At 38.1% G+C, this 20,080-nt stretch overlaps 1 protein-coding gene across 1 annotated transcript; it reads left to right on the top strand.

Moving 5' to 3' along the window:
- Positions 1–2,769: 2,769 nt before the first annotated feature.
- Positions 2,770–19,271, top strand: LOC140136063 (N-acetylglucosamine-1-phosphodiester alpha-N-acetylglucosaminidase-like). Its single transcript, XM_072157768.1, has 9 exons — positions 2,770–2,977; positions 7,699–8,190; positions 9,033–9,172; positions 9,588–9,696; positions 10,454–10,582; positions 13,489–13,691; positions 14,868–15,044; positions 16,560–16,700; positions 18,296–19,271. The coding sequence occupies exons 1-9, from the start codon at positions 2,877–2,879 to the stop codon at positions 18,568–18,570; spliced, it is 1,767 nt and encodes a 588-aa protein (XP_072013869.1). The 5' UTR covers positions 2,770–2,876; the 3' UTR covers positions 18,571–19,271.
- The last annotated feature ends 809 nt before the right edge of the window (positions 19,272–20,080 follow it).

Here is a 20,080-nt window from a genome sequence, read left to right as displayed (position 1 = left end):
AAACTAGCTTAAACTATAACAAACCATTAAATATTATGGTTGTGAATCTTGTTTGTAACATTAGCATTATGTGTGCTATTTATTGTGTATTCTGTGCAATTATTAAACATTTTAAAACAGAAAGAAAAAAATGTGGAATGTGATGGATTTGATTCAAAAGTCTTGTTGCTTCATGTATATGGGATCACACCTCCATTTCAAGTTCCTATTCTTATGTTAAAAGGTACAGAAGAACAGTGGCATGCACAAAGGGCAGGGGGGTCATGCCCCCAAATTTGGTCATTCGGGGGAAATCACCTGCACCTTACACTCCTAATCAGACTCCATTCAGGGGAACTGAACAACCTGGCCCCTACTTTCAATGTGCTGCGCACGCTAGTGCAGAAGAATTTGTCATTTTCTCATGATTAAAACTCCATCATGCATTCAAAACACCATTTTGCCGAATACAATTTTTTGATAGTTCATTGGCTCGATATTTCGCAGTGGTGCATCGAACATGATGTAAAACATACCCAATTCTACAGCACAGCACCTCTATGTTGTGACATCATTTGGTGAATTGAACCAAAAACACTTCCTAAATTTTCAGAATTGTAATATTTTAAATCTTTGTAGGGTGGTGGATTTGATTTAGTGGTGTGATTTCTTACAATAGTATGAGTGAAACAAAATAGTAAAAAATATCACAAGAGAAAAAGAGAGAGAACATTGAGGTATAGGTCTTTTTATTTTTTCAGAGAAGAGCAGATAAGGCAAGCATTTGATTATATTTCGATACTGTGAACTGGCCCTCCAAAGTTTGTTTGAGCCCTCCAAAAAATTAAACTAAAGATCCCAAATGGCCCCAGAAATTTTGGCCTGTTTCAAGTATAGTAATAATGAATAAAAATAATGTATTTTGAAGCCCTAGTGCATTTGTCCCATCAAAAGTTGCCACATGTAGGTCTTTTGATGGCAATTCGAAAGGAAAACAAAACAACTGAAATAAATACAGTTATAATAATGCTTATTTATAACTCATTAGGTATTTTAGAATGCAGCAGCTGAGCTGGTTAATGAAAACAATAAAAATGCATTCACAGCTGTTTTAATAGTAATAATAATTGTGCATACTAAATAATATTTTTGTTGTCTCATCATTGTCAGCTATCTTCAGTAGACAGCAATATTGAGGTTCAGTAAAAACAGGACAATGTTTTTAAACTATGAAATATATATTTTTAATGCAAAAATGTGAAATGCAGTTTTTATATTGATTTTTTAAAATTAATTTAATTATAATTGATCGGATTTAATGATTTTCTTTTTTTATTTAATGTTAGAATGAGTGATTGAATGGTACAGGGTGATGAGAAACAATGACTATCACACTATACTTTGAGTTCATTGAACTTGAAACTAGATGACATAAAGACAATAGACTGAACATATACCGGTACATGCTATAAACTATTTGAAATGTTTTTTGTTGTCTTTATTTTTTTGGCACAGTTTAAGCCCAAAAGGGTGATGGTTTTGAGAGTTTGCCCTGAGTTTGAGGGAATATCCCTAAAACTAAGGATTGCCTTGAAATACTCTGTGGCAGGCAATTGGTATTTGACAAATTTATGAGGTGGAAGACTTCTCATCACAAGAAGTGTTCCACCTCATGGCTAAGGCACTCAGAGATCCACCAAACCTAGTCCCTACCCGGGGGCCGGGAGGGGGCACTCCCTTTCGTACGCGCGTCATGTGCCTGTCAATAGGCCCGCTTTTTTAGGCAAATCCACCACATGTCCTTTTTCCATCAGCTTACACCCAATGACTGCTTTTTTTTTCAAATCTGCCACCCAATGACCGTGTCCCTTTTTCAGCATTTTTAATCAATTTTACATTTTTGTAGCCATTTAGCTGCAAAAATACTAATTTTCGCCCAGAAAGTTACTTTTGCACAGTCAATGACGCCCACTCAAATTTTTTAGCGTTTCACCACTGAATGACCCCCATTTTCTTGGAACCACCACTTTTTTTGACACTAAATCGCCACCGATACCAATGTTTATGAAGGTCATGCGAGGGGGGCAGATATTTTTGGCAAGTTGGCCAATCGAAAGGTCAAACAATTCAGGACAAGGGGGGAGGCACATTTTTCGTAGCCTATGTCTGCCATTTGGAAATTTACCCTCCTTATCGCTCCCAACTAAACCAATCAATATTTTCAGTCTGCATCCAATACCAGTAGCTCATTTCATAATTCTGAAAAATTATTTTCCTGGGACAGACTTTATCAACCAGTAGCTCGGAACAACCCAAACGGTTCGATAACTCGATAACTCTACATTAAAACAAAAGTGCTTTTGCTAGGAGGTTCATCATCCCTTCAGGCTCCCCTGTAACTAAGTGTGAAATCATTTCTGGAAATATTGAAAATTTTGTTAAGGCTCAAAAGATCAACTCAAAAAAAACTTTCACCAGTATTTTAACTATTTTTTTACAAATGTAACCACCTAACGAGAGGACTTTCATTTATCATTTTATCCACAACTGCATTTTTGCACAATATTTGTTGATTTTGCCCTCCCCCCAATCCGCCTCCCAGAACCTGAGAAAAATTCATGGTGCTGCCCCGGGGTGCTGCCACTGATTCTTCTTCATCTTCTTCTTTACGATACTGCACAACGTCTCGTCTCTAGAGGAAGGGAACAAAAATTTGGACTTATTCAAAAAATATTTCTGATTTTTTATCAAAATGCCTGTCACCCACCCAGGCCATGAGGCTGGGCCTGTCACAGTCAAGTGGACCAATCTGTACTCATCTGTACCAAAAATAATAGATCGAGAATTTCTAGAAACACCATAAATCAATATCAAAACAAAAATCATCCATCGACAAAATGGCAGCCTACATGTGGCAGAAAGTGTCCTTCGCCATATGGCAAACTTTGTTGATATCTCTTGTTTGGACAATGACACAATGTAAAGAAGAAATGTCTATGTAAGTTTGTCTTTGTAGAATATGGTACGGAATAAAATTTTAGGTTTGGTGACGGGAATTTCATTGAAATGGGTTATTAAATGAGGGTCGCTTTCATGTTTGGTAAGCTTATGATAATAATAAGTAAGCTTACCATGTACCAAAGGAATAATATTCCTGGATGTCCCATCCATTCCATGCACTGTTTATACAGTAGCTGTATTCCTTTTACGAGAGTATATTAAAGTCGCACTTGAAACTGATTGGCTGTTGAAGTGAAGTGATCTGCTGTTGTCGAGTTGATTTTTGTCTGGCCCGCCCCCACCCACACTCGACTGCGGAACTCATCCGTGGACCCGTGGGGTTCACTTGGGATATTATTTAGTACGACAAACCGTGCAGGTCTTGATCTTGATCTTGATGTGGTTGCTGCACAAAACGCCCCGGAAGCGGCTGTTGACTTGCAGGTTCCGCACCGTGCTTTGCAATTTTTGGTGCTGGTGGCTTGGTTTTGAAGATCTGCACAGACTAGCTGCTGTCTTAACGTCCGGGGGGGAGCGCATTCCATTGGGGGATGGTGCATGGATAAAGGGATTTCCTGTAGCAGTCTTTATTTGATTGGGGAACATTATAGTTGAGATTATGAGATGAACGGGTGCGTATGGTGCCAGAAGGGAATTTGCTGACCTGGACTCGATGACTAATATTGCATTTATCATGCAGTGAATAATAGGATGAAATTGGGTGGGCATCACAGGGCAACAACCCTATTTCCAGAGCCTGAAGAACAGGTGAATGAATACAGGTGAATAATATTACTTGGGATGAGTCTGTGTGTTTTCTTAAAAATGGTAATGAGTTTATCATGAGTCCTGCAAGTTGTAGGGTGTCCCACCTAAGTTCTTGAAGCATTTTAGTGACACTGCTCGTGCGTCCGTAGTCACTTTTCACGAACCTTGCAGCACGCCTTTGAACTTTTTCCAGGTTATCTTTTAATGTCTTATGGTAGGGGTCCCAGATTTGGCTGGCATATACAGTATTTCAACTTGGGTCTACTCTAACAAGAGTTTTATATGCGATCTCCTTTGTTTTAGATAAACTGTTCCACAATTTTCTCTTGATGAGACCGAGCATTTAGTTTGCCTTCTAAAGTAGCTGTTTGATTTAAATATGCTTTGTCCATGCGAGGTCGTTTGAGAGTGTAAATAAGGGTGCTGGTTCACTTCCTGAAGCGGCGATTCACCCATGAAATATTGATGATTCAAGGGGGTTTTCTTATGGGTCATGCTCATAATAAAGCACTTTGCTTATATTAAATTTCATCTGCCACGTAGCTTCCCAGTCACAGAGGGAATTTATGTCATCTTGGAGGGTGTTGCAGTCATTTTAAACAGAGTCAATTTGTCTATATATGATCAAATTATCTGAGCCCGGAAGTCGCCAGTGCCTCTATTGAGATATGCTCCATTGAACAAGTTTAACAATAAACAACAGGAAACAAAGGATTTATTGACTGTTTTATTGATTTTTCACTACTTAAATGTCAAGTACTATAGACATAATATACATCATTTTAAAGCTAATTTTAAGCAGAATATTTTGGTTGAATATCTCAAAAATGATGATTGGCGACTTCCGGGCTCAGTTGTGGCGAGGGGTCACATTTATGTAAGCGAGAAATAACAGAGGCCCCAAAACCGTGCCTTGAGGAACTCCCGAAACAACTGGCGCTTTAGTAGAAAATTCACTGTCAATGATGACTCTTTGGATCCTATTTGAAAGAAAGGCTTGGATCAGACTGCGTTACTGGCCTGTATCTCGTTTCAGGGAAAGAACGTCTCACGTACATACCTGTTTTCAATGACTTTGCAACAATGTTTCTATTGTCAGCAGTAACACCTTGCATTCATACTTTTGAGTTTGTATGGAGCACATTCGTACACATTATAAATAAGTGAAATCAGAATATCCTGAAAGGAATTTAGGTAACAAATTCAACGACACTGACCTCGCACCAGCTAATGTTTTCATGTAAACATGGCGTCATTAGAAATTATTAGCCTACGTTTCGTATCCTACTATCGGATCGTTGAAACAACAAAACCTCAATCTCCGGCCTCATTCCCGAATTCACTCGCCTTCCTACACCACCAGTTGTAATAAAACTCAAAACATCCCGTGTTATTCCTCAAAACTACATGTACCTTCATTAATAAACATTGAAATCCTAGTAGAAATCCGTTATCGAAAATTGTTTGATATAAAACGTCAACAAAAGTAATTTTTCTGAAGAGTAGATACCGCGTGTCAAAATGGCGGCTCGCAGTCGCATCCCCTGCTTTGTACATGTACCCAGGTCACAGTCTGTCTACGTGAAGAACAGTCAGGGTCAGTGGACAGCGCAACCTGTCCGCCGTAATATATGCACCTAATATGGGCATAATGGCTCCGCCCAATATACGGCGCTGTCAATCAGCGAACAGACTCTTACGCAGGTAAGAGCTCACGCTGTCCTCACTTTAGCGATTAGGATCGACGAACGTCAGGCCGACACAATCTGGTTGTGTAGGAGACTATCATCGTGATGACCACGTTGGAACCATTGGATTTACGCAAGAAATATTCATTGCCAGGACTGAAGCGGTGTGGCCATTTCTATGTTTGTACCGGGCAAGTACCGGACATTTTTCAACACAGAGCGAGCGGATTTTACAGCAAATTCGTCAAAAGGTAAGCAAAGGGTTGGGGATCGCATTTTTAACTTTGACTAAACTGTTTCGGAGTAAAGGTGCGCTAAAAGTAGACCATTTCGGGGGCTGTATTTGTTGTGCATGTCACATTGTGAACAATGAGTGAAAACCGACAATATTCGCTGAAGAATTATTGCCACGCTTTAGTATACCGCCGTTCCGAAGAACGGCGGTATACATGTATACCTAGGCTTGGATCCAATTTTGCATATTATTTCTAATTCCAAGATGGTGAAGTTTAGCAAGCAGACGGCGATGAGGTACAACATCGAATGCTTTACTAAAGTCCATGATGCACAGGTCTATTTGACCATGGACATTTAGCACTTGAGTTAAGTCATTAACAAGGCCTGATAGTCGAGTCTCACACGATCTCCCCCCGAGTCCCTCGTCTAAAACCATGTTGCTTATCACTGAGTATTGAGTACAACTTACAAGTCAAAATGAGCCATTAAATTGCTGACAATGATATGCTCCAATTGTTTACTGACGATACTTGTGAGAGAGATTGGATGGTAATTAGAAGGTGATGATCTATTGCCCTTTTTATGAATTGGCAAAACATTGGCATTACGCCAGTCCTGTGGTAAAACACTGGTTGATAAAGACTTTTACAAAATCTTTTGCAAAATTGGAGCTATGGAAGCGGCACATTCTTTGAGAATCTTGGCTGGTATGTTGTCGGGTCCAGTGGCTTTTTGGACATTAAGGTTCTTCAAAAGTTTTCAACTCCTGGAGTTGAAACAATTATGTCAGGCATGCATATCAGGAACAGTACTTTGAGTCAAGTTGGGGATGTTTTGGAGATTTTCATCGGTGAGGACCGAGCAAAATTGGGCATTCAAAGCCTCGGCTTTTTCCTTGGCACTGGATGCTATGCTGCCCAGATGTTCTAATGGACCAACACCAAAAACCTCCTGGCGGAGAGATTTTATATATCTCCAAAAGGGTACGTTTTGTATTGTTGATGCTTTCAAGGGTATCACAGACATCGCGGATGTATTTCCTTTGAAGTTTCCTTAATTCGGTGTCATTTTTACGTCTAATGTCTTTGTACTTATCCCACGTAGCAATATCACCAGTTTTGCGGGCTTTGTCATAGATTTCGCGCTTCTTACAGTATTACACATTTTCCTCATCCTATCATTCATCCACATGTGGGAGTCTGACTTTTGATGTGCTCATTTTTGATGGAATGTGGCTATCCATGGATTGATGAACAATGAACAAGGTCAGTCAGGATCAGAGGACAGTTGCAATCTGTGCACTGCCCTTCGCGCGTAATAAACCATACAGATACACATTACACGATCACCTTTTTGTACCACCGATATGCATGCTTTGCAGCTAGCTGTCAATCATTGTGCACAACGAATGAGAATTACTGAGTTAAACCATGGTTAAAACGGTAATAAATTATAAAAACAATTCTAAATAGGTAAATATACCATACATTTTGTTTTAAAAGGTAACTCTATGAAAGAGATGTACCATAGTTACTTACAACTTCAGAAAAGATGAGAAAAGACGATTTTATTGCGGCGACGTCTCCCCAAAAAGGCAGATGGCCAAGCTAGCGATTAGTCACCTAGCTCTTACACAAGGTCTTGAGCTCACACTGTCCTCACTTTTGCGATGGAAATAGTGCCTCTCTAAAGTACTCTACATGTAGGTGGACGTTGCCACATCAGTGTTTAAAATGGTATAGTAATTTGATATTTACAGTGCAGGTATAATTGGCATACTGTCAGAGATCAGAATAAAAATAAATTGAGAAGCAAAATAAAATTACTATTCCTGTATCCCAGAGCCCTGATGATGATGCCTCGAGCCAAGGCTAACTAAAGGGATTAAGGCTAACAGTGGTAAGAGTTTTAGCTCTTTTTTGATTGGGACTGAGATGAGTATGTCATGTAATTGACCAATCAGAGGCACTGTAAGAAATGCAGTAGTGTCCATGGGGTTAACGATTTTCAATTTGATTTCCTTCAGCACGTTTCCTGATGATATTATAACACCATATGTGGAACAAGGATATCACGGATCACCACACTCGCACAGACACACTAGGGACTGCCAAAATGCCAAATATGGCAATGTCACCCACCAGAGTCAACCTTCCTACAATCATCCCAACAACTCCATTGCCAAAGTAACTCTTCCTATCGTAACCGTCAAAAGATTCTTTGACGACTTCTCCAATAGAGTATCACCTGGACATATAGCCTACATAAACAACCCTCTTAGAACGTTTTCGGTGCTTGAGCCGTTTGAAGTCGGTGGGTGTGACTCGAAGAGGCGTGCCACTGTTGAGGAATCGGCGGAGCAGAGGAAGTGCTTAGTGGCAACCAATGCAGGGTATTTCAATACACATACGGGAGAGTGTTATGGGAATATCGTCAGTGATGGGAGATTGGTGGCAAATTCAAATGGAATACAAAATGCACATTTTGGGATCAGAAAGAATGGCACTCTTGTCTTTGGGTGAGTTATATAATGATGTGAATGTACTGTTGCAACATGCTTGATGTCAATTATATTTTTGAGCAAGTTCTATTTTGACTTTCAGGGTTTTAGTGAAATGTATGTTTTGAATTAATATCTTATTTTATTTTGAGAATTGTCTTGTGACATCTTGTCAGATTAAGCATCACAAATTATTCATCCAAGTCCTATAATGTTGTCTCTTAAAAACACACACAATGTAAACTAGATAGGGCAACTATATCCCTCTTAACGTGGGTCTACTTTTTGGTGTAGTGGTAAAGCCTGACAATTCCCTGCCGATTACAAGCAGACTATAGTCAGGCTAGTGGCGGCACTCTGTACAAATTGCCTACACCGATTCCGAAGACAAGACCTGTGGCACAATCCATAATAGATCTATCAGTCACCTTTTTGTACCGTTCACAGAGCGTGACGTCTGCACAACAACAGCCTAATATGGGCATAATGGCTCCACCCAATGAACCATATACGGCGCTGTCAATCATCCTTTTCGTAGCTACGTCATATTATAGCTCATTCATATCATTACATATTCACAATCACCTTTGTCAAACAGACTCTTACTCTTACTCTCACGCTGTCCTCATTTTAGCGACCGAAGTAGCGCCTCTCTTAATTTAGTACTCTCAGCTATAGTTGAGTTCAAATTTATAATAAACATACAATTTTGAAGAGTTTGAAACCAAGGTGACTTTGACAAATGTCCGGGCTGATATATTATTCCTGTTTGTAAACTTGAGTTACAATGCGTTGTATGGTTGGTGAGATCAATCCAGCACTGTTGTAACCCCATTATTAATAAGACTTTCCAACCACAGGTACCTGACTGAAGAAGATGTATTGGACACAGAGAACCCATTTGTGCAGCTCATTGGTGGTGTCGGCTGGATCCTGAGAGATGGGGAAGTCTATTTAGAAGAAAGCATGAAAGCTGAATGTTCAGATACGGAAGAAACAGGTTGGTACCATGTGTGTCAATGGATGGGTGGTAAGGGGATCCTAGAGGAATGTACCCTTGGCCAGATTGCTGGGTAGAGCATGGCCTAGTGGTAAGAGTACTTGCTTCTGGTCCCGGGCTCAATTCCCGGCAGTGATAACATGCTGTGGTATTGGGTTGGAAAAAGGTGTGAAGTTAATTGGCAATATTTGCAGATTAAATTCAGAATTCCGCTCTCTCTCCACATGGTTCATTCAGAATTGGGTAAATGAACTGTGAGAGTACTCCATCCTTTGGAGGGGGTGTTAAGCTGTTGTCAGTTTCAAAAAGAGTAGCGTGAAACCCCTTTCAACAAGATGATATATGTAATCTAGGGTCAATCTACAAATCCTAATGATAAGTTTTTTATAACAAAACTGTTTTGTTCTGTCTTCAGGTTCTATAAATAAGTTTTTTAGTGTAATCTCGGCAAGGACAGCTTTGGCCAGTGACCGTGAGGGACGACTAATGATAGCACAAGTAGATGGACAGACTACAGTCAGAGGGTGATTATAATCAGCAATTTTAATTAACAATCTTATGTCTATAAACTTCTTCATAATAAGCTGACAATAAGCTGAGTGCACTTAGCAAAGATGCCATGCCCACCTACAAGTATATACACCATTCTATATTGAACCACAATGACCTTTATTACCCGTTGAACAAATTAGATTACAGACGAGATCATAATTGTGTTAGTGCCGTTCACCAGGGCTGTAATAAAGTTGAATATATTTGGGGTAACCATCAAGAATTGGCTCTGCCAAAATAATATTTTTGGTCCAAATTGATATATTATAAAGAAACACATAACAATTATTCAAAATTGAATCTTAACCATGTGCCGAATAAAGCAGTCAATATTTGTTTTATATACCGAATGGATACGTGGATGTTGCGACTGCGCAGTTTGATTGGGACGCACGTGACCGGTCCATAGTTCATTTCCATGGACCGGTCCATAGTTCATTTTGAAGGCATAGTTAATTCAATGACTACACATTCAACCAATCAGATGACAGGAATCTATATATGAGGTATATAATGTAAAACATTGTACACACCAGGAGCCAAAACTTGGCAACCATAGGGTAAAAAAAGCCCAGCTCCTACATAATATATGCCTTGTGAACAGGTTCAATCAGCATTTGAATATATTATTCAATGATTAGAGTTAGGATTTTATGCAAAGAATATTGTATAACTTTTTCTTCTAAATAAAATGTCATTTTAAAACCCAAAATTGTTATTTCTTTGCAGAGTAACATTGGACGAATTTGCTCAATTTCTACTCAAACATGGTGCAGTTAATGCCATCAATCTTGATGGTGGTGGATCAGCTACATTTGTTATCAATGGAACAGTGGCTAATTATCCTTCAGATCATTGGTAAGTGATAATGTTCATTGTTGGTTTCTTATGTAAAGTTTAAATTAGAATAAATTCTTCTGGACTTGAAATATGAGTGGCAAATTTTTAGAAGTCCAGGCAAAGTCCAGAAGAATTGATTCTGGTTTAAATTTTTATTGTATTTACTACCTGAATGAATGTCCACACACATAAATTGAACTGTATGACAATCTACGATTACCAACTGGCCATTTTTAGCTCATTTGCGCCAGCAAATGAACTATAGTCGTAGTCTAGATTTTCTATGTTTTTTACTTTCTCTTGCTACATCGTTTGAGCAATGGAGCTGGTAATTTGAGGGAGCGATCTTTGCATGATCGTTCATGATTGTTACTTATTTATCTAGGAAAATTCGGACGGAAAGTGTGATTTTTGGAGCATTTTGTTCCGAAATTTTTTACCAAATTTCAGAGAATAGTCTCCTTTGCAGACTGTTTGTGGTGCTGATCATATTATAAACACTTTAGAAACTCGTTGATCTGGCGATGCTGTTTCATTTTGTAAAAGAGATGTTGAATTTTATTCCTTCAATGTTTGCTTTTCAGGGTTGCTTTGCCTTAAATTGGCAAATCCATAGATATAGCACCAAGGCCAGCTAATAACTCAATGGTGCTACTATGTGCTAATAATGTGTAATTTTTCCAATTGGGAGGTTTTGGGGGGACCAGTAAACAACTATAAAGGCTTAGCAGTTATAAAATACTGAGTAAATAAACTGAGAGCTAATTAACTACACTTAATTAGGTCAGGCAAACATGTTTTGAAAGTTGTAATGATATTGAGAAGGTCGTATCTGTAATAGCTACCCTATAGACATTTGACCATTTCTGCATTCTATATTGTACATAATCTTAAAAATAAAGCACCTGACAGCTATTGCATAAACCCTACCTATGTGTTTTTTTTATTTTGTATATAAGAGATAAAGTACACATTAGGGGTTTAGGGCAAGAAAACCCTATCTGCAATAGCTGCCAGGTGTAAAATGTGTACAATATAGAATGCAGAAATGACCCAAATGTCTATGGAGCAGCTATCACTGCAAACCCAGAACGTCTAAATTCAGCAAAACTTCTAGTATTGGAGATTAGATATGTATAGAGTATTAGCCTTTGTTAAACTGGACAAAATTACTTATGGAAACAATTATAGACACATTCATGGTCTGCTAGCTCACTCCCAATTTACCAGCCCAAATGGTTTGTTTTACACTTTTTCTGAAGATCACTAACTATTATTCAATGTTGATTGTTGTACAACTATATGTAAAATTACTGTTCAAATAATACTATTAATAACATCACCATTGAAATCCATGCTTATTGTTTGCTAGCAATTCACTGAACTGGAAATTGCTCCTTTGCAATGATTTATAAGAGCCCATAATGTTACCCACATTTGCTTCTTATTCCAGAACCACCCATGTGTAAAATGCACCCTATGCTGTTTTGGGCTTATAGTGTCTAATTTTGAGTCTATTTATCAGACTACATTTGAGGTCTGATCTTCTGGATTGTATACTCCCCAAATAGTGGTCTAAATTTGTGCCTATATTTAGGGAGCGATCGTTATTTATGACAGAGTGGGAATGGGAAAATTTAGGGGGAACAGAAAATTTTTTTGGGGTCTTTAGGGGGAACCTGAAATACAGGAGGGGGATTGTTAAATTTTAAATGGAGAAAATTGCGATAACTTGGGGAACGCGAAAATTTTGAGCGACGCGAGGGGGAATGCTAAATTTTGTGTCGATATTTTTCCAAAACGCCCATTCCCCCCTGCCGTAAATAACGATCGGTCCCTTAGTAATTAATCCCTCATTGTTACTGCCAAACCAATTTTAGAGGATCTGCTGAAATATAGGCACTTTGGGTTTGCAGTGTATGGTCCTAAACCCTCAATATAATTGTTTCTTGTTTTCCTTCTCACCCAGTTGTTTGTCTCCAAGATAAGTACTTAGTGGTCCAATTAACATTATTGTTATCTTATTGACTATGCAGCTCGTAAAAATTTGGCCCTGCTTTATATTAAGGTGAGACAGGTGTAATCGGTTTTTGTGTGAAGATCATAGAAATTCAAAACTTGGTACAAAGTAACTGATATAAACAAAAAATACTCAAATGTTAAGCATATTAATTAGCTAATTTGCATATTTAATTAGGGAAAATGAGCTACAGCACCATTGGTGCTCTTGTTACTCTTGAAACGGGCAAAAAAATAGCTATTGACATAATATATGATTTCAGTCAAATTTTAATGTTGTTATTCTTTCATAAAATTAATATAATAATATCAATACCAAAATACGCTAAGTGGATTTTTTTGTTTGGGCAGTCGCAAATGATTGGTGTAAAGGTGCAACACGCTATGCTATGTATCGGATAACAGTGTTTATCTGATATATAGCATGGTGTGTTGCACTGGCAATGGGGCTGATAACCAGTGCAATACAAGTGAGAATTATCTTTTGTTTTGACAACCAGCGCAATACAAGTGAGAATTATCTTTTGTTTTGAAAAAAAAAAAGTTTGTTGGACGACAAAATGGCATAATTATACTCTGTGTTGCGGATTTATGTGCTGCGGAATAGATTGTATTAAATTTGCCATTTCTGCCAATGTGTGACAGCAGCTTCTTCTGCAGTCTGTGAGGTAGAGGAGTACTAGGAGGGAACTTTGTAATAATCATGATGATGCAGATTTAGAAGGCCATCATTTTTGAATATTTTTCATATTTCCTATTTTTTTTCCTTATTTGGCTTAATCTGATTTTTATTGTTTACTTTGTTCATTTTTGTTTTGTTTACTTTGTTTTTGTTTCAATGATTCAATCAAGATTTTGTGTTGTCAAATTCTTCAGTATATGTTCTTTTTACTTCCACCATACAGTTCAGACCCTGCCTTCCGTTGTGCTCGTCAAGTCTCAACCGTAGTGTGTGTCCACGAAGCAGACTGTTCACCACCTGATTGTAACAGTCATGGCCAGTGTGTTCTGGGAGAGTGTCAGTGCCGTGGTAACTGGCGAGGTCCTGGGTGCGAGGTGTTACAGTGTGGGGCAAGGAATTGCAGTCACCATGGAATCTGTACTGAAGGTATATAATAAATTTGAAATCTTCATGAAGGTATACCGATATGAAATAATTATTCTGGGAAAAACCCAGAATTATCCAACATACATAATTCGTCGGTCGCAACACATAGTGGCGTACGGTGATTTTGGTCAATTTTATGAAATTTGGCCCAACGGTTTTATATATCAAGTTCTTCAAGTATACCAAGTTAGAAAGCTCAACTATACTTAATTAATAAATAACGTTAATTAATTAATTGACTTATGTTAAAACAATCCCGTAAGTATCCAATATCTTCCGTTTCACAAACTGACGTACGATCATCATACGCCATTATGTGAAACGGATTTGATGACATTTAGGCACATCATCCTTCAATAATGTGGCGTACGCTTCATAAACCAGCCGAACACCCCAAATCTTCCGTTTCACATAGTGGCGTACGTGCGACTTACGTTTCAAAAACCTGCTGAAACCTCCAAATCTTCTGTTTCACATAGTGGCGTCGTGCGATTTACGCTTCAAAAATCCGCCGAAATCCCCAAATCTTCCGTTTCACATAGTGGCGTATAAGTTTAGAGCTAGATATATCATGTAAAAGTTATTCCTTTTTAACTATTTAAGTTACAGTTTAATAGTTTAATCCTTTAACTTCAATTTCAAATGTAATTGGTCCACTGAGAGATAATATTGGAGGAGTACTGACTATGTTATTAGTAGCATATCCTTCAAACCGGTTTTTCTCGGAAATGTATTTTATGCGTTTGTCCTGCACGTGCATACTATGTGTTGCGACCGACAATTATATTTAGCATTTGCAATTGTAGCAAAGTTGCAAAATTTTGTTCTGCAGTATGTTTCACACCCAGTGATTTAGCTTTCATACTTTGAGCTGAATAGTATTATTTACCTATACATGTACTAGAAATTTCAATTGAATGAACACAGCTTTTAACAGCTGTATGCGATCCAACCATGACCGTATATCGCATATTTCAAACTACATTGCAAACGCACAACCTTGGATACAATAATTAAAATACTAACCAATCACAAGTGAATTGGCTTTTGTTACCAGTGTGTTATTATTTTTTGAGAAAAATGCAAAAATAGACACAAATTTATCGAGGGGTGTAGTGCCCCCTTAAACTATTAGCAAATCACTGACATGTCCATGGATGTTTGACTTTTTTTCAGATGGCTGCAAATGTTTTGCTGGTTACCAGTTTCCATATTGCTCTCAACTCTGTGGCCCTGGTACCTATGGTAACGGTTGCCATAGTGAATGCTTATGTGAACATGGAGGAGATTGTGATCCTCTGACAGGGGATTGTACATGTATGCCTGGGTACACTGGCCAGTACTGTGATGAAAGTAAGTCTTATAACCAGGGACAGGCGATTTGCGCGGAAAAAAATAGCAAATTGCGCGGAATTGCTCGGAACTTTTTTTTTCAGTACAAATCTTGTATTCCTAAATTGCGCGGAATTGCGCGGAACTTTCTTTCATTAATCGCTTGTCCCTGCTTATAACTGCCGAATTAAAAAGACTTGTGTGCTTGTGACGTCCTGTCAAATAAACCAAAAATGCCGTACTGCGCAGGTTGGTGACCAATCACGCTGCGCTTTTGCCCTGACGTCAGATGCAAACTAGTCTTTGTAATTCAGTCGTCAATTATAGATGTCTGTTTGTTGGTTTGCATGTGATCACACAGGACAGCACTATTGGACTATTCCAGTTGAAATCTATACATGACCTATGAAAGACATGACCTTAATCTCCCACACAGGGGGTGTAGATTTCAAATGCAGTCACCTATTCAGATAACCCCATACCGTAAAACCTCGTCTACAAGCATATATAGTGTTTTTGATGAAAGCTAAATTAATACGATACATGCGTAAATATGCCAATACAATAGATTGGTCTGACAATAATACTTGTTTGTATATGCTTGGATCTGTAATTTATTTGCTCAAATTCCATAATGGCGCCTGGATTAATTTACCTTTCATCAGAAGCACTCTATATGTTTGTAGACAAGGTTTTACGGTATTCCTGTGTGAAAGATTAAGGCCATGTCTTCCTGATAGGGGGGGGGGATTGCGGATTCAAATTGTAATAGCCCATTCTGTTTGTTGGTAAGGACATGGTGAGTGATTACAAAAGACCCAAAGAGTGTTATATGCTTTGTGTAAGATATTCATGAGTTAGACTAGTGTAAAGACTCCATTGAGGAATTAAGCAACTTACGGAATAAAGCTGTATAATCCTGCAATAGCAGATTTATGTGCTAGGCTAAATTCCGTGCAATTTTGCACAAAGGATAAACCAAAGAGTATGGATTCAGAAATGGCCCTTGTGTATTAAACACTATGGTAAATCCTCTTGGTTTACCACTGGGTTTATCACAAACCTATTGGCAATGATTTGTATTGTTAAGCGTGAGCTTTACAAAGGTTTGTGTGCAAAGCGCCTGTTATTGGCACAACGCATTGAACACAGAAAGTAATCAAGTACACATTTTAAATTAAACTTTACCAGGGCATCCGATACCATCAGATCTCTATCATCATCTCTTATGGCCTTGCAATTCAGTAATGTAAAAATAAAGTACAAATATTGTTTGTTGTAAAGGGTCTGTGGCTCCTCAAGCCCGCTTGAGTTTTTTTCCACATCCTAGCACCATATTCTATATATTGTTCTCTTTTGTACGGTATTCATATTTTTACTAAAATAAACTCGTAAAAGTCAGTGCAAATTGATTGCACCAAAATTTAAATGGCGAGGGCTCATCCAAAGCACATATCAACAAAATAAGTTGTAAAACACTGAGCTTTGGTACCACTACTGCATGGATAATCTACACTGATGTTTATTTTCTTTCAGTTTGCCCGTATGGCTTTTATGGTCCTGGTTGTCGTGAGCAATGTAATTGTGGGGATACCTCGTGTGCCTGCCACCATATAACAGGACTGTGTAATATATCGTATATGTACAATGATACAGCCTATGCAAATCTGCTTCAAGGTGAGTGATTCTGATGACTTAATTCACTGTAATTCACAAAAGTAATAAATTTCAACTTTTGTAACAAAATTGACCCAGTTTAAAATTTTCTGTGAGAAATTGAACTTTTAACATGAAATAGAGCTGCATCTTAAATTACTAGGTATACTTTGTTCGACTTATATGGCAAGACTCATAACATCATGGATTCAATTGATACAGAATGGCATGCAAGCAGTTGAGTGCAGTACCTCCTACACTAGCTGTGCTTCATGTGACTGGTGTGCGCTAACAAAAACCAAAAAATTTGTGCCATTTATGAGATGAATAAAATTTAAATGTGTTGCTTGTACATCCCTATATTGTATTTGGCATAGTCCAGACTAGACAGTTATGATAATGCTTGATGCAATTGTGAAGAATGACTGAATTTATACCAGCTGTGAATGCTTGTGTATATTCAATGATATGCACGAGTCAGATATGTAATTGGACTTATGTTACTGACCTTTAAGGCTTTATTGCGATGCAAAATATACAATAATATGAACACCTGGTGCTGAAGAGATCGATATGGTCGAGTGACCATCTTTATCAATTTTCGGTCAACCCTTAACCCCTGAGAACTACCTGCCCCTGAGCACTATCTAACATTGTCTCTGATTGGTCAATTACGTAATATCTTCACTTTAATCACTAATCAGAATGGAGCTTTTCAAATAATTCACCCCAATATTTTTATGTGGTGAAATTATTCTAAAAACGTTGCTGATTGGTCCAATTGATAATGAAAACTTCTTTTTGACCAATCGGCGGGTAGTTCTCGTGAGATTAAGGCGAGCGGACGAATCACTCCCAGAACTGAATCACTCTATAGTATGTAGTGGTTGTATCACTCTCTAGGTCTAAAAGATAATTCATACCAATAGGTAACACTTACATACTGTTGACACCCTCTCTTTCGTTTGCAGGGATTAAGACAAAGTTATTATGATAAATCAAATACATCGAAAGTGCTGAATCTTGAATGTAGTTCAATTTTGGGTGATTCGCTGTGAGCAATATTTAGTGTCTATGGCGAGTGGAAAATCACTCACTAGAAATTGAGTTTAGGCGAGCAGTGGCTAGCAAGAGTGATCGCTCACCTCAAACGGCAAGGCCTGTTATTAGCTTTAACTTGAGTTTTATGAACATAGGTTACAAAATTTGAAACTTGTAATATGTGACACGATCTGGTCCATGGGGGCCAAAGGCGGCAAATTTGAAACAGATAAAGGTAAAAATATGGTCTGGAGTAAAAAAACAAAAAAATACATAACAAAATAGACATAAAAAAACTTCACAACTTTAGAACCAAGTATGCTAGACCTTTGGTGTTTTCAGTTAATGATAGCATATTTGTATGTAAATGTAATAATTACAGTAACTCAATTTTTTAAAATGCCTCCTTTGGCCCCCATGGACCAGATCGTGTCACATATAGGGTTTCGGGTTTGACTGTCAAATTTAACCACTGAAGCTTGTGTTTGAATATCAAGCATATCATCGAGTATGAAACTGTATACCAAATAAAATGTTTAAATGTTCGTTTTTTTGTTTGTTTGTTTACCTTTCAGCTGGCCAGTGTCTTGCCAATAGTGTAATAAGCGAGCAGCATCTTGTGCCCTACATATCCCTATGGGAGAATCCGTATGTAATTGCCTGCATTATATTACTAACTGTACTCATCACAAGTCTAATGTGCAATATAGCCCTTCTGTGCTTCAGATGTACCTGTAAGTGTTCTACGCGACCTATGAACTGCAATTCACCGATGAGGTCAAACAAGGTCGCCTACCATCCGGTGAATCTGTTTCAAGCCTTTGAGGATGAAGATTCTTCAAGTCTTTGACGAAGTCAATATTAGATGTACAAATTTGATTTTTGTTTTCTATTTTTTTGGTTAATTTTATGCAGGTTTTACATTGAAACAATGTAAGTATTGTGTTATCATATGCATAGATTTATGTATGTACTTCAAAAGGGATTCTTCATAACAGTTATTTTCCCCCAGTATATTTTACCATGAGTGTAACAGTATTTTATCATTATATGTTTGATAAGCCTTGAGAAGAAGGGTTGCTAGCTATAAGGTTTAGGTGTAATTTTAAGCTACATAAAACTGCATATCTGTTTCTGGTTCAACTGATTGGCACCGCAAGCTAGGGTTGGGCAGTTGAATATAGGTGATGTCACGACATCCAGAAGCCGGTGAAAACAGGTCGGGCACCAGTAAAGACAAGCTGTGTGTTTGTAAACAACTTGCGCATCACTGGGTGCATACACATGATGGGATTGCACATCATATGACCGCTTGACACCCACAAAATTTTAGCAAGTGCAATGCTCGGATGTCCGCCCGGTCTACGATAAGCTTATGTTGATCTCTTTGCAAAATATTGTAAAGGAAAATGAGCTTACCTCTTTCATGGGTAGAACGCATTGTCGTTGAATCTGATTGTCAGAATACTACTATTTCCTAACAATTTAGTGTCAAAATGACAACAATAGCATGTAAAGTTTTAGAATTGGAGGTCTAAAGGTCCGTTCATACTACCACCTCATTTGCGTTGCTTTGCGATGCGTTGCGTTGCCGCACTTACTGCATCGTACTGCAAACTACTGCATTGCGATATCGCAATAAAGTTAAATACATTTTAACTTGGAAGTGCGACGAGTTGCGTTGAGTTGCGGCAAAAAGTAATCGATATATCGGCATCGCAAAGCAACGCATCGCAAATGCGGTGGTAGTATGAACGGACCTTAAATCAGGTTCATGCAGGAAACCGGGAACTGAAGATAATATTTTCTCTCAAGTTTATTGAGTGGGGGTGACGGAGTTACGGAAATTGGAACCATGTATTTATGCTCAGGCTTGGAGTTCTAAATAGGATTGTTGTTTTATCCTTTATTCTGGAGACATTCCAAAATATTGCTGCTGAATCAAAATTTAATGTATATTATATTCTATAGCTTTATTTTATGTCCGATTCATAGTATATGTATATTACACATCTCTATTGTAAAACAGTAGCATAAAGTCAATGCAAACTGCTGCTCTATGAAAAGCAGGAATATACATGTACTTTGTAGCTTGTACCAATTTGCTGAATATTGTTTGATGCCAGTGCTCATACATTGTCTTCTCAGTGCCAGAAGTAGGTTAGTGCAATAGCTGCCCTGTGAACATTTGGCAATTTACACACATTATATTGTACTCATCTACACATGGCAGCTACATGTATTACACTTGCCCACATCAGGCACTGAACAGTCGATATGTAGAGAATTAAAAAGGTCTCATTAATTTTGATGGGCCGATCATAAGATAAGACAATCTGTAAATCAATCGGGGGTTTAGG

This window comes from Amphiura filiformis, chromosome 16, assembly GCF_039555335.1.
Source record: "Amphiura filiformis chromosome 16, Afil_fr2py, whole genome shotgun sequence".
Classification (NCBI taxonomy): Eukaryota; Metazoa; Echinodermata; class Ophiuroidea; order Amphilepidida; family Amphiuridae; genus Amphiura; species Amphiura filiformis.
Note: the sequence above shows the minus strand (reverse complement) of the source record. Positions and strands in the feature narration are given on the sequence as shown.